Source organism: Rhinolophus ferrumequinum, chromosome 24 (assembly GCF_004115265.2).
Source record: "Rhinolophus ferrumequinum isolate MPI-CBG mRhiFer1 chromosome 24, mRhiFer1_v1.p, whole genome shotgun sequence".
NCBI lineage: Eukaryota > Metazoa > Chordata > Mammalia > Chiroptera > Rhinolophidae > Rhinolophus > Rhinolophus ferrumequinum.
Genome location: NC_046307.1, coordinates 20,854,970 through 20,870,404, shown reverse-complemented (window position 1 = coordinate 20,870,404; position 15,435 = coordinate 20,854,970). Strand labels below are relative to the sequence as shown.

The window sequence follows — 15,435 nt, the reverse complement described above, 5'->3', positions numbered from 1 at the left end:
CAGTGGATATATATACATGGAAGGCAGGGTCCCACCCTCATTACAACTTGACTTTTTCAATGATGATTGGCTGTTAACCCAAGCCAGGGCCTTTTTTTTTCTTTGTCAAGGAAAGCTTCCTTATTATCACGATTTATAGACAGAACAGGTACGCCCTGAAACTCATTGACCGTAAGATATTTTGCGTAATATTCTTTGATTTCTTAACAAATACAATGGCAGGGCTATATTTGAGGACAAATAAATCACAGGTGTAGGAAGGAGAAATAAGAATTAAAAGGACACATATAAAGGGTAAGTTTGCACAGTGACAGATAAATACTGGGATTAGTGGGGTGATCACATTGTAAGGTATAAAAATGTTGAATCACAATTATGTACACCTGAAACTAACATAACTAATATAATATTGTACACCAACTATACTTAAATAAAAAATTTTTGAAAAGGTTATGTTAAATGCAGGAAAGTTGAAATAGACAATAGAAGCATGAGGACATTTCTTTAAAATCTACAGTAGTAGACGACATTAATAGTTCGCACCATAACACCTTGCTTTGCTAGAGTATGAAGATACTTACAATGTTCTCTGAAGGTTTGTTAAATGATTAAATAAACTGGTGAATTATTTAGAGCATTATTGTTGCTACTTAGCAGATAGGACAACAAACTCAGAAAGATTAAATGTATTCTATTTAGTCCAGAGTTCATTATCAGGAGAGCCAGTTCTTCAAAATCCTAGGCCTGTACTTCTCTCCCAAAATATCTTTTCCCTCATTAAGATATACTACTTCAATAACTAAAATGGTTACAGTGGTACCTCGGTTTTCGAACATCAGCATTGACGAACATTTTCGTTTATGAATGCCGTAAACCCTGAAGTAAATGCTTCGGTTTTCGAACATGACTCAGAAGTCAAACATGTCACATGGCTTCCGCTGAGTGCAAGATCCTAAGGCCTAGCTGTCGGCTGTTTTTGAACGTTTCAGAACTTATGGATTATGTTAAAAAACTGAGGTACCACTGTATTTCTAATGAAAATTCTGATTTTAGCATTCTGTCTCATGACTCATACGATTATAACCATGATATTCTGTTTAAGACAATCCCCTGCACTCACGCCTATATATTTCTCTCTTTCCACAACCAATATTCTTTTTCAATAACCCAGGCCCAGTGATTTCCAATTACTTAGCACTTTCATCCCTATTGTCCCATGTGGTCGTCACATCAGCTTTCCAGAAGATAGAGTGAAGATAATTGATTTACAAAGGACAAACTCAAAGATTGGAGGAGTTAAGCAAATTCTTCAAAGCAGACAGCTACTGAGTGATAGAATCTTGACCAAAACTACATCTTCCAATTTCAGATCGTACAACTTCACAGTAACTGCATTTGTTTCTAGTTCTTTAAGGAACGCCTCTCTTATTCATATTTTCCATTTTCTAATACCACCTCTTTTCCTCAGTTAGCATTCTATAGTTTTAGTTTCTGCCATTGTATAATTAGAGTAGTTACACCTCACCCGTATTTCAGTGCTTCATCACCATTTGAAATATTAATAAGTATACTTCAATGAAATGCTCCCCAGAAGCTTTTGTGAATGGGATAAACGATCTTCTTCCTAAGTTACAGTGAAGCATCTCATTAGACTCCCATGTTCTAAGAAGACAGAAATAAGAACAATGGCTCAGGGAATGTTAGAGCTGATGGGTCCCTGAACAAGCATCCGGGTCTGTAGTTTTCAAACTTTTTGTTGTTGTTTAATTAAGAAATGGAACTTTCCCCCTTCCAAATGTAATTCTATAAGGCAAACAATAAAAGAAGCAGATTTTTAAAAAGACGTTAACTTAAATGGAAGCAAGACGGGGCTCAAGAGTACCTCCATTTCCACATTTCCACCACACACCTCAAGGTTCCATGTAAATCCATTTGAGAACTTCTGATCTAGACCCGCCCCTCAACCAAATAAAAAAAAAAAAGTGAGGCCACTCAGTGAATCAGACCCCCTGATTCTTTTGTGCTTTGCCATATTTTCTCACACCACCACACAGCCCTGTGTCAACATGGGATTTCTGCCCTACTTACTTTTCCAAAGAAGGTGAGGATCTGCCACCTGGGTCCTAGACTCAGTTCTTCACTACTTACTGGACATCACCTTCTGGATATCCCAGAGCACCTTCGAGGTCAACATGTTCTCCCAAAACCTTGAAGCTAAATCTCATTTTTAATGGCTTTTCTCCAGTGTCACTCTATTAATAATAATAGTTGTCAGTAATAACCTAATCCAGGAAAGTTCAGGAGTCTTCATTCCTAATTTTCACACTCTCATCTAATATCTTACCAACTGAGTTTTAATTTGTGCGTATGCTTTCTTTTCCAGGAAGAATATAAGTTTTGGGAAATTTTTTCCCCCTTTTTTCACTCACAGTTCACGAATAACGGTGCAGAAATCCACCTCCCATTTTCCTCCCTTTCTGGAAATTCTCATGGGAATGACAGAGAAATTAATCCCATCGATACATTCTAACAAGACTGAATTTTTCTTTCTTTTGCCACCTACTCAGTAACTAAGGATTTAAAAACAATGCATAGAATTACGTTGAACTCAGCATCATCACAATATATTGCCCAAATTAAAAGTCACTTCAAAGAATCCACACCCATTTCTATTATGAATTGCTCAAGGTTCTTGTTTCACAACAAATTGATTGGCTGTGACTATATGGTAGCCATGAGGATCTGCACGGCACATGGATCCCCAGCAGTCCCCATGTATACTAGAGGTGCGTTTCGATCAAGAAATGTGGATGTACAAAATGGTCTATTCCTTCTTTTTCTCTAAATAAAATGACATCTGATTCTGAGCCCCTCCATTCTCCCTGGATTTGGGAGATTTGGCTCCATTCATCATTGGAGTTTATGAGGATGTAAGATGCTTCAGCAGTGCTAAGAAAATAAGAACAGGCCCTCCAGTGGGGACAATCTTGGTTGTTGCCTGGCATCCTGATGGCCCAAGGCAGCCATAAATGGTTCCCTTCAGTGAGATTGCTCCCTGATTCTGTGCCACACGTGGGACATGATGAATTTCGACTGAGACTGAGAACCCCTGAACCTAGGGTTTGGCAGACACTTTTTGTAGTCACACACTCAGCAGTTTCTGCCTTTTCAGGGTGCTGCCAAACAGCAGTCTTGGTCAGTGTTAGAATTCGGTTCCTTTCATTTTTCCTGAAAGTTTTATTCCTTCTGTTTTGTTTACTTTCTAAAGTCTTCAAGCCACTAGGTGTCATTTCTTGCCTATTATTTATGCATTTGTCCAGTTCAACTCACAAATGCCTCAAAAACGGCAAAAGTACACACCTTTACCTGCCAGCTTTATGATGAGAGGGAAGGAAAGCTACAAGGAAACTAGTTAATAGCTTTTAGCTACTGCTTTCATTGTTGACACTGTATTATTATTTCTTGTTTGACATACTGACACTAAAACGACTGTGTCAAAATTCCATTCTTCTTTAGAATCTTATCATGTGCTTCCAGGTAAGTGTTGATCGGGGGTTAGCAGCTTGACCGGGAATCCTTCAGTGGGCATGTAAAACTCGAGCTCATCCAACCTCCTTTGAGGGTACAAGAACAGCCTCTGGGTAGGAAAAGATGTGGCATTTCCTGTTTGATTTATGTCTGTCCTGTAACCAGAGGCCAGGACCTAAGCAGATATCCTTTGTGGACACGGTTCATTTTTAGAGAACTTGGCAACAGTTCTGGCAACTTTCTCACTTAAAATTTTACAAGCAGTGTGGATCCAGAGATGTAAATATAATAAACTGGCAACTTTTCATTTTATCACTTGTTCTCTGTACTTCTTTTATGGAAGCCAAGCCACTGGCATCCACTTTTCACTGCCAATGCCATTACTATATGCTAAAAACTCTGTGCTTTCTCCTCACGCATGTTCCATAGATTTGGAATCGAAGTGTTCCACAAATGAGCAGAAGTGACCATTTCTGTAGATAATGAACACTTTTATAGGATCACTGAATACAAACTCCATTCCTTTTATCCGGAAACATAATCAGATAGATAATTTCATTTACATGAAGAGAATGGAACTCGTAGTCATGTGGCCAGAGAGACTGGTGTAAGGACTATGAGCGTAAAAGCCACACACTTGGAATTGGATTTCTGATTTACACCTATTTGGGTGAGCTCAGAAAATTACTTTCCCTCTGTTGGCTTCAGGATTCCCATACATTAAACACGTTAGCTAAATCATCTCTAATTTTCTTCTAGCTCTGTCAGCCTAGGATTGTATCAACCTAAAATAAAATAACCTTTTTTCCTGAGAGTGTCTTTATCACTATGTATCATATATTTAGCTGATAAAAAGCAGTTAATTAGTTGAAAGTTAATGCAATGTTAATTACAACAATACCCTTCACAGCATATTTTTCTGCTTTCATGCTGCTCTTTGCATTCCTCCTTAGCTATAGCTTGTGCTAATGATTCTGAGAAACACCTCATGAATCTAGCTTTTCTGGGGGTGGGGAGTTACATTTTATAAGTTCTTACGTGCATGTAACTATGTTTCCAACCATCAGTGCCAGCAATTTTTAATTTGCAATATCTCTAAATTCTTTGCAGAATAATGGTGCTCCCCTATCCTTGTAGGCTTTATGTCATAGGCCAGAACTGAGAATGTCTGTCCTAAATTTCCTTTAAAAGTTTTTATCTTAAGGGTCTAGGTTTACTCAACAACTTTTAATAAGCAATTCCTCCATACCAGGAATTGTATTAGGAACTGGGGGTATAAACCAGAATAGTAAACTGTCTCTTTGCTTAAAGAAGTCATATAGTCTAGTGAGAGAGATGGATTTGTAAATAAGCAACAGAACAATGACAGCTGGTAATATAGGTGCAAGGACAGGACATTATGGGACCATAACAAAGAAATAATTAATTCACACTCTGAGACAAAAGAGGTCATGGAAGTCTTTCAAAAATAGTCTGCACCTTTAATGAGGTGAGAACAAATTAGTCTGGAGTTTAGAGGGACAGAACTTTGTGAAACAGAAGGAAAAAATGGGAGAAAGACCAGTGGTGGATTAAAAAAAAGAAGGACCAGAGGGAGAAGGACCAGTGGTGGATATGTTAGGAAGAGGGGACATGTAAGATCAGGTTCAAGAAAATTAGTCAAGGGAATAAGAGAAATGCAATGCAAGAGTTGAAGATGGAGAGGTGAACAGAAGCCCTTGCATGCCTGGAGTTCATCTTGGGAGCTAGCAACGCTGCTTAAAAGTTTTAAGCATAATACCATCCAATTTGGGTTTCAGATCGTTACTCTGCCTACAGTGGAGAATGCAATGGAAGGGAGAAGGCTGAAGCAGGAAGATCATGTATGAGGCTGTTGTGGTCAATCATGAAAGGATGATGATGGCTTGGACCAAAGAGCTTATCAAAGATGCTGATTAAGTCTGTGGAGGGCCAAAGAGAGCAGGGAAGACAATGCCTAGTTTTCAGGTTTGTCTCTTTTTGCTTTGTTCTAGTGCAGTGTGGCTGAAGTTTAAACAGGGGAATTAAACAAATCTGCTTGGAAGAGGTCATTTGGATATTAAACAAACAAAACAAGAATGAAGACAAGCAAGTCAGTTAGGCTACTGAAGAAGTTCACTGAAGACAAAAAGGGTCTAACATCCATAAAAGAAGAAGAAAATAAGGTAAAAATGCAAAATGTCTAGAGGCTTGAATAATATTTACAAGCACCGGGAGGAAGGCAGCCCATCAAGATAACCGGCAGGAGCTCTACGGTCAAATAAAAATTCCATCAAGAATGACAAATATTTGATTTATTTTCCTGATCTTCAATTGACAAAGCTTCCTCTGTGTTCTCCTTCATGCTTGAAGGATGACTTACAGTCACATATTATTTAGACAGAACGTTAATTTCCATGATGTGAAGGAAAAGGGATCTATCTGCAGGCCAAGATGGTGTCAGGGAAAAAAACAAGATGTCTTGTTATGCTTTTTAAAATGCCATTGGTAAAGGCCACAGGGAGTATTATTGCAGGGAACACTCCCTTCCTTTACTATAACCTAACTGTGTAATATATGACACTGGCCTTGGTCAAAGTCAACCAAGAAGCTCACAAAGAACATTGCATTGGGTCTTGCCATGTGCTTTTCTCAGTTTCAAGCATGTATTAAGTGTTTAGAAATGTTAACATTTATTATTTTCTATTATCATTATCATAGAATGAGAAGTGTGGTTGGTATTTAAAAGTACAGAAGGGAGCAAAGAGAAGACAGTTAACATACAAAGAAGAATGAAAAGGGACAGATTCTTACCCCTTACTGGTTTATAGCCCACAGGTCAAATTGGGCCTACCACCTATGTTTGTAAATATAGTTTCATTGGAACACACGCATGTATATTTATTTACATAATGTAAATTCATTTATTTACACAACAGCAGCATTGAGTCGTTATGCCAGACACTAAATGTCCCGCAAAGCCTGAACTCTTTTCTCTCTGGCTCTTTACAGAAAAGTTTGTTCACCCATAGTCTAGACATGGGCTTTCTGAAGACTTGAAGGAGAGAGGAAGACTTCAGGTGAGTTCCTTGCATAAGAAAATAAGGAGTTTGATAGTGGTAAATCTATGAAAACCTATATTCTGAAAATGGAAATATGAAATACTGGCTATAGAGAAATATATAACCTATGGTAGTGACCAGGAAGAGATGACAGAAATAGCTTTGCTGTCTTGACTTCTCTGCGGATCACTCATCACTTTCGGGTTTAGAATTATAGCACTGGTTTCTGAAACTTCTGTGAGACGGGCCTGATTTTTAATTGCCTTCCATCCATCAGGATATAACTTATCCATCAGGAGGTAACTCAGAAACTTACTTGATATTTAATGCAACTATTTTTTTGTGACCTTTTTGACACTGACATGTTATATTCACCTCTAACCTGTGTCTCAAAAAAATAAACTTTCAGTTTTTCAAAAATCCTAAATAATGTGTTCAACACATTACACTTGTATCCCCAGTCACTGACTCTCAGTCCATTCTCTATTTTCCTTCGTCCTCATCTCATTTCTGGCCTCCACTCCACCCTGGACCTTTATTGGGTCCCTGGGCCTTTCTCCAGGTCTCATCCCTTTCTAGACAACCCGGTCGTCCACCCTACCCTATTCCTAAGCCATGCTCTTTCTCTGGTGCTCAGAATGATTCCCCAGGATTGGTTAAGTTCTAAGCATGGGATAACAAAGTCTTTGTGTATATTACCTAATATTCATAATCATAATCAAATAATGATAATAATAAAAGAAATGTAAAGGGTTTTCTTTTTATATCTCCATAGCATGTTCAAAATGATATAACAAAGCAACTACTTCTCAAAAAATAATGTCTTGGTCATGACATGTATAGAACATCCTATAAATAACCAGGAAGGAGATACAGTCTCACATGTTATAGAATCTCTAAACCATCCCATACATCCTGGAATTGCCAAAGAAAATAGCATCATTTCTGTCTCACTTTTTTTTCTGAAATTTTCATGCTTGAAGAATGATGTATAAGCCTTCTTTCTTTCTTAATGACAATACAAGGGGGAAAAGCATAGGAATTGATTTATTTTCACTTCGTTACAAAGGAAAAGGATTACAAGATTGGCCTAGTGACAATTTATCTAAAATTTAAAAAGCAGAGGAAAAAATACAAAATGAACTTCCCAAATCCAAGTAGGCCTGCCATTCTGGGCACAGTTCTTCTGAAGCTGAGAATAACTTGAACAGGGATGGATTCTCCACCAGCTTTCACCCTCTAGAGGGTGTTCAGCACCAGCCCAGAATCAGAAAGTGAACAACGTATCTCAGTACTGTCACAAGACACCGGTAGCAAGACTCCGAGCATGACAGTTACCGGATGTTTCATCCCACCCCGATCTAACGCATGTGTCCCCTGATAGATATTTCATGTACTTTAGCTCACTAAATTTAGTAGCCTCTAGCCACGTGTAGTTATGGAGCTCTTCAAATGTGGCCAGCCCAAAGTATAAAATACATACCAATAGCAAAGATTTAGTAAAAAAAAAAAAAGTTCATATTGATTATACTTTGAAATAATAGTTTTGATATATTGGGGTAAATAAAATATATTAAAATTAATTTTACCCATTTCTTTTATAGCTACTACAAAATTTAAAATTCCGTATGTGACTTGTATGATGTTTCTAGCGACAGTGCTGTCCTAGAGAATCACACACATTGGTAACTCTCATTTCCTTAGTTTTCTCCCAAACTATGGAACTAAGGCCCTGACATAAGACATTGTTAAGAGGCAACATGATTGGACATAGGAAATTACTGGTTTGTGTCACCGGATGGGGCCTATGTAACTGAGTGACAGTTATGCTACTCATGGAAATTGAGGCACTAAAAAGGGGAGCTGGGGAGGTGACAGACAGTGAAGGTGAGGCTGAGTCATAGCTGGTTGGCTTTATGTAAAAAACAATTTCCTACTAGCCAGGCAGTGGCAAAGAAATCCCAGAAAGGGTATTCTGCTGGGTGTGCTTTTATTGAACAAGTAGTTGGACAGACAGCGTTGTGATCGGGAGGTTTTTAGAGCACAGACTGGGTGGAGATGTCTGTGTCCTCCAATCACAGAATTGAGGAGGAAAGAGATGGAAAAGACTGAAAGTCAGTGAGAACATTCCCCTCAACAGCTCTCTATTGTTTTCTATAGTTAATAAGACGAGCTCCGAAGAATTCTTTGTATACACAGTTGGTGAAGGTAGGCAATTCAGAATTGGGGCATACACTTTCCCTCACGGCTGTCGCCAATCCTCGCATCATTCATCCTAGAAGAGAAGATGGGTTGGTTAGATAGCAGAAATTCAGAGACATTGCAGAAATGTGGGGTGTGCATTTTTAGCTGTACCACAGTCAAAGAAATCCATAGATTTCTGCATTCTGCCAAGAACTCGCAATTTAAAATCATTTTCACATTTTATTCAGTTGAGCCAATGGGCATTTATTGAGCACCTAGTATGTACTACCTGTTGAGAAAGATACAAAAACGAACTCTGCTGTTGATTACATGTGACCCTCGCAGTGATGCAGAGATACGTGTTAACTAACATCATTGCACAGAGGAGGAAACTGAGCTTCAGAGAAGGTTAGTGACTTGCCAAGGTCTCACATTTGGTCAGGACTTATATCTAATTTCTCTAACATTAATGTTTTAACTCTTACAGTTTGTTTTAGGTCCTGAGAATACATTCAGCTATTTTCCTTGCCTGACTCATACAATAGTCATTAACTCTTTAAAAGAACATTTCAAATATTAAATCAACACATAAAGTTTCTTTTAAAAAAAAAAGGGGGTAAGGGCCTGGGCCTCAGGAAGTTCTCTCCCACATAACCGTCCATCTTCAGCTAGTACTGCCTGGAGCTCTAGTAGCACTACCACTCCACACTCAAACTTTCAGCATTCACATCGAAATTAAAATTAGAAGATTTCCTTTGGTTTGAGAGTGACAAGCTATGGTCTTGTTAAACCCGGGAAAATCTTTGTTATTGAACTGAGAATCGTCATTTATTCGTCTCGTAAAATAGCATTGGTATTTTTCTTAATATAGGAATTTCCTTCCAAGGTAGCTAACCTTTATTTGAGATAATGTCTTCTCTAAAGCCCCCGGTTTTCAGAATCTCCAGACAACTAAAGGATAATGGCAGAATATCAGAAATAAAGTCAGAAAATCTATATTGGACCCACGATATAATACTGAACAACTGATAAATTGCAGGATTTTTCCCAGGCTGATTTTCTGTCAAATAAGAAAGATAATGATCCCTGCCCAAATCACATGACTGTCATGAGGATGCAAATGGGAAATCACATAAAGCTCTAAAGGATTACATTAATCTTAGTAGCTATATAATAGAAAGTACTTTTTAGATAGTAAGCAAAAGTATGGGTTTAAGGCTCCTTAATCTATTTTTCCAGGAATGTTGTGATTGCCTGGCCTTTTATTCCATTCTTGGGATTCCAGACTCTCTCAGAGAATCTTCTATCCAGGAGCAAGTTTCAGGCACTAGGTTCTATTCTTCAGGATATGCCTCCATAATAGTTATCAGAGCAATGCTGAGACATGACCCACCTGTACCACCTCAGTGTAGCACAAATCAGAGCAGTGAATCACAGAGGGAACTGAAACCATGCCCTGGACACCTTTTGTTCTAATGACTTGTTGCATCAGCTACATATGAATAATTCCTATCATTAATAACGACTGTTATGCAATCCTACTGGGAAGAAAACACCCAAAAATGAAAGGAAGGAACTCCCTTACAAACCTTTTGTGCATAGCCCTGGCAAGGTTCTTTATTATTTGAATAAATACATCTTATCAGTGTTATCCTATAGCAACTTCCTCATAAAGAAGTTTTTGTCAAGTTGTCTACATGAGATTGCAGCAAGGTGTGCTCTAAGGTGTGGTCTATAGGACTTGTATAAAGATTATATTTACCTCCTGTTCCTCACATATCTGTGACCAGGAGTGTTTGTGAGATGGGGGCACAGTATGTTCTGTCAATAAAATGAGGGCCAAACCATTAAGAATTGATGTGGAATAAGAGAGCAAACACAATACAGGGACTATAGCAAAAGTGTAATCCCTCTCTTTATAGGTGTGTAAAGACCCAGAGTAGATACGTCTCCTGATTTCATCCCAGTATTACGCCTCCCCTATCTGCCTTCCAGCTGCTTGTGTAAAACGAGAAACACCTAGCTTATAGCTCTTGGTTTTCTAGTTTCCCATATCGAGGTTCACTGAGTAGCTCTTTACAATATGGTCTCATCTAGTGTTGTTTAAGATCCTTAAATCCGGCAGAATAGTTTCCAATTTCATTACTGCCAAAGCTATTTGTGGCAGTGGAAGGGAGTAAAAACAGTTGTGGATAATAATAAATAATTATTTATTAAGTATGATTTATTAAAATATTGTTTGCTTGAATTAAATATATATTTGTGAATATCAAATATAAATTTTAAAAATATAATTCATTAAACATATTAAAAATAAATAAGCACTGTGCCGAGGTCTGTTTCTTTAAGTTCATACTTTGGTCTCTTAGATGTAATAAATAATAGTGATAGCAAAAATAAATGCCATTAATTATTAGACACTGTGCCAAATGCTTAAAAGTCAGTATTAATTTAATATTTTCAATAATCAGTGAGACCTTTAGTTTAGATATTTATGTGATTTGTCAAAGGTCTCATATATGAAGAACATCAAAACCTGGAATTTGAGCCCTTATTTGTCTGGTAGCAAAAATTTTTCTCTTATTTGAAAATTCCTAGTTTTTTCCTCCATGTTGCATATCGTCTTACTACAGGAAAAGATTCCTCAAACGCAGTTGCTAGGGAGAATGTCAAACTCAGGAATGTGTGTCAAAATATCCTTGTAGGAATTTAAATGAAAAAGTCAATTTTTCATTTTGGGAGACAGTTTAACGCAATGTAAAAATGCAAAGATATTGGGGTTACTCAGGAATGGTTTAAATCCAGTTCTGTCGCAATCTGACTTCTCTTGGTCTCTGTCTCATCATCTTATTTTAGCTCTCAGACAAGACATACTCTGTGAAACTGCTGTGAGGGGTAGTGCTACTAAAAAAATCTATTAAGAATCTCAGTAAACAGTAAATATCTTTCAATAATAACTATTGTGTTATTCTTCCCACATATTTTAGCAGCCACTTAATTATTTTCACAATGAACATGTGAGAAGTTCTGGGGTTCCCTGAACTCGTATCACTTCCCTGGCCAGAGAAATGTCCATTACCCAGTACAAGAGAAGAGAAGCAGAACCAACTGGTCCTCAGACTATAATCGTGGACGCCAGTGTACTTACAGAGGCTGGCATGCTGGGTGGTGGTGTTCCTTGGGTGCTAGTCTCCTCACACTTCCCTTCGCTGCGTATGCGTGTATTAGTTTGGTGCACTCTAAAACAGAACAGAATCAGTTTCAAAGATAGGACAACACCCAAGGATCAGTGTGGGTGACATTTGGGTGTCAAACCAGAACTGCCATAAGGGGTAGGGCGTAGGCTCTGCATTCAACTCTTTTTTTTCCAGTAGGCATAATCCAGGTTTAGTCTCTGTCTTCTGATTTAGCTCCAGATTTGTTCCCCAGCCTTGGATCTATTTTGTCACATTTCATTCAGACTCATAGAACTGCTGTATGTTGGAAATAAACTTGAAGATCATCTACTCCGAAAGCCATTGTGTTACAGATGGGGAAATTGGATCCCAGAGAGAACCTTGACTTTACTGAGTACGTATAATGTGACTTAAAGATTATAAAATATGTTTTATACAAATAGAAACATGTAAAATATAAAGAAAATATAAATTCCATACATAAAAATATATTTTACAAAATATAACGAGACATAATCATATAATCTGCGTATACATGTGTTAGTTTGGCGCATCCTAAAACGGAACAGAACAAGTTTCAAAGATAGGACAAAACCCAAGGATCAATGTGGGTGACATTTGAGTGTCAAACCAGAACTGCAATTAGGGGTAGGGCGTAGGATTTGGAAAGAGGTAACTTTCTTCATATTATCAAAGGAATCTTTGACTCCCAGTTTTTTAAGGAACTATTGCCTTGGATAGAACAATAGTGTAGTGGAGAGAAAAGAAAACTGTATTACCCCCAAATCAACAAGGTTAAAATCCTATATGATCTACTTCCAGTTTTGTGACTTTAAACAAATTACCTGGACTCTTTGAGCCTCTGTACAACGATGATAACACCACTCCATAGCAGGTACTGAGGATTCAATGAGGGGCTGAACGTGAAAGTGCCTTGTCCACAGATGTGAGAACACATAAAGCACTTGTATAAAGATTTTATTCTAAGTATATGAACTGCAGAATGCTTCTTCATTTATGAGTTACTTGACTTAAAAGGAAATAAATGGAAACTCAAATATTTTTCAAGGATTGGAATGCAAGATATCAGACCCATCCTGATATTCTGGGCCTTTCTTTAGAGTCCTAAGAAAGATAGAATATGCATGGACTGCAGTGAAAGTCTGTGGTGGAGTGGGTGGAAAAGTTGAGATTTGCCACTATGCTCTCATTTAAAGCTAGTCAAGTGGAGGCTGGGAAAAGCTGAGGAATGTGAATGGAGGAGAGGGTAAGATAGCATTTGAGCAGAAAAGCAACAACAAAGCTACAACCAATAACGAAAGCATTAAAACAAAATCTTTGTGTTTAACTTAAAAATTACAATTCTCAATAACCATGTGAAGTCAGTTGGCTCAGAGGCCTGGTTCCACTTCTCCAATGAAGAAACTGAATCTCAGAATGATGAGGTAATGGGCCCACAGATGCACAAATAGTAATAAATCTGCGAGCAGAGGCCAGGTCTGCTATTTGCTCCACTGCGCTTTCTTTCGCATGCTACCTCTTTCTGCTACAAGAAGACTAAGGGAGGATGCGAAATCCATGACTAGCAGGTAGTCATAAGGTCCTAGAGATTATAGGCTGCGCTGCAATGATTCTTGACTTTTTTCTGTTAGACAAAGGATGGATGATGTTTGCCCTTCCATAAGTAACATAGGCTTATCGAGATTTTCTCTAATTGTAACCTCAACACTTTTTCCTTTCTCTCCCACTCAGTAAAGGATATAAGCAATTTTATTAAAGGGATAACCTTAAATCTTCTCTATTTTATATATGATGAGATCATTCGCAAAATTAAGTTTTGAAGTGCTGTGATTAGCAGACTGGTTGCAGCACACCTCAAACTGCTATCTGTACACTATTGTGGGTCAAAGGGTAGTCAGGAACATCTACTCTGGAAGATACGATGGTTTGACTTGTATACTTACAAGTTTTCATGACAGAGCATGCAGGGGTTGTTGTATGTCTGGCCATCGTCACCACAGACAAGATGTAAATCCTTTGGGCAAAGGTAACCCATCTTGGGCAATACTCGATAGTGTTTGCACATCTCAGAATCCTGAACAAGCAAAACATAAATCAGATTTTCTTCAGTGACACTCAAGAGGGATTAGCTGGGGGAAAAAACTCTTGACTTCCTCCACCACATTTGAATAAATGATTTGCAAAGGTACTGTAACATAGGTCAGACAAACTCACATATTTATTTCACACCATTAGTAGGTAGATTTAACCTCCTGGATTTGACTTCTTTTTACTAAGAAAGGTAAGCAGCTAAACCAAGAAATAAGGAAGAGCAAAGCAATAAGAAAGTAGAAACCCTACATTATATTGGGCACAGAGAAACTGAGGCATGCCCATAGGAAGAAAACTAGGATGATGGTAATCATGCAAAAATAGTATCTTTTTTTTTTCTTAAATGGAGGCACTAGTTACATGTAATCGAGAAAGGAAAGACTCAGAGGTAAATACTAATTAACTGCCTGGGCTTTTGAGTCCCAGCTCTGCCACAGAACTAGAGGAACGAGTTACCTAACTTCTCTGAACCTGAGTTTCTCATCTGAAAATCATGAATATAATAGCTCTTGTCTCGTATTGGTGCTTTATGAGATCAAGATAATGCATTTAAATGTATGCATAACACAGTGTTTGGCATATACTAAGGGCTCAGTATATGTTAATTGTCAGTGTGCTTCCCAAGATAAAGTATATATATTTTTTTTCATGTATAAGATGGAACATACTTGTTCCTTGTAGTCTTTCCAGAAGTGTGAATTCAATAATGATAATAATAATAACTTTGTTAATTAAAGAAAAATAGATCCAAAGGAAAAAAAATGACAGAGAAATTTAAAAAATAGAATTATGGAAGATTTAAATATAATTGTGTCAATAGTTACATTGAATATTAATAAGACTAAGGACTCTAGTTAAAGGATAGAGATGATTAGCCTGGAAAAACAAAAAGACTCAACTATATAATGTTTACAAGAAGTATACTTTAAGTATATCTTTATATTTCAACCAGTAGGTTGAAAGTAAAATGACAGACAATATATACATGTAAACATTCATTATACAAAAGCTACATATCTATATTAATATCACATAAAGTACCATTTAGGACAAAAGATATTAGCAGAAATAAAGAAAAAAATTTCTAATGATAAAATAATTGATTCATTAATATCAAATCAAACATGCATGTATCTAAAGTATAGTTTCAAAATATATGAGGCAAAAATTGACTGACTAAAAGGAGAAATAGGCAAATTTGTAAACATATGGAAATATTAACTTACTTCTTTCAGTAATTGGTAGCAGAGACAAAAAACCCCAAAAAAACCAAGATACAGAATATTTGAAAATTACCTAGTTTGACTTAAATGATACTTAGACTTCTATATCTAACAACTGCAGATTACACATTCTTTTCAAGTGCACATGAAATT

The 15,435-nt window shown here is 37.3% G+C and overlaps 1 protein-coding gene across 2 annotated transcripts in view; it reads right to left on the bottom strand.

The window, feature by feature from the left end:
• Positions 1 to 8,560: 8,560 nt before the first annotated feature.
• The window catches only part of SPINK5 (serine peptidase inhibitor Kazal type 5), a 77,584-nt gene continuing 70,709 nt past the window's right edge, over positions 8,561 to 15,435 (bottom strand). For both annotated transcript variants that reach the window (XM_033096959.1, XM_033096960.1), the window contains 3 exons: positions 13,912 to 14,042; positions 11,920 to 12,010; positions 8,561 to 8,862 (listed from right to left, as the gene is read on the bottom strand). In XM_033096959.1, the coding sequence (XP_032952850.1) occupies positions 8,854 to 8,862; positions 11,920 to 12,010; positions 13,912 to 14,042 (231 nt within the window). In that variant the 3' untranslated portion in view covers positions 8,561 to 8,853. The remainder of the gene's footprint in view (positions 8,863 to 11,919; positions 12,011 to 13,911; positions 14,043 to 15,435) is intronic.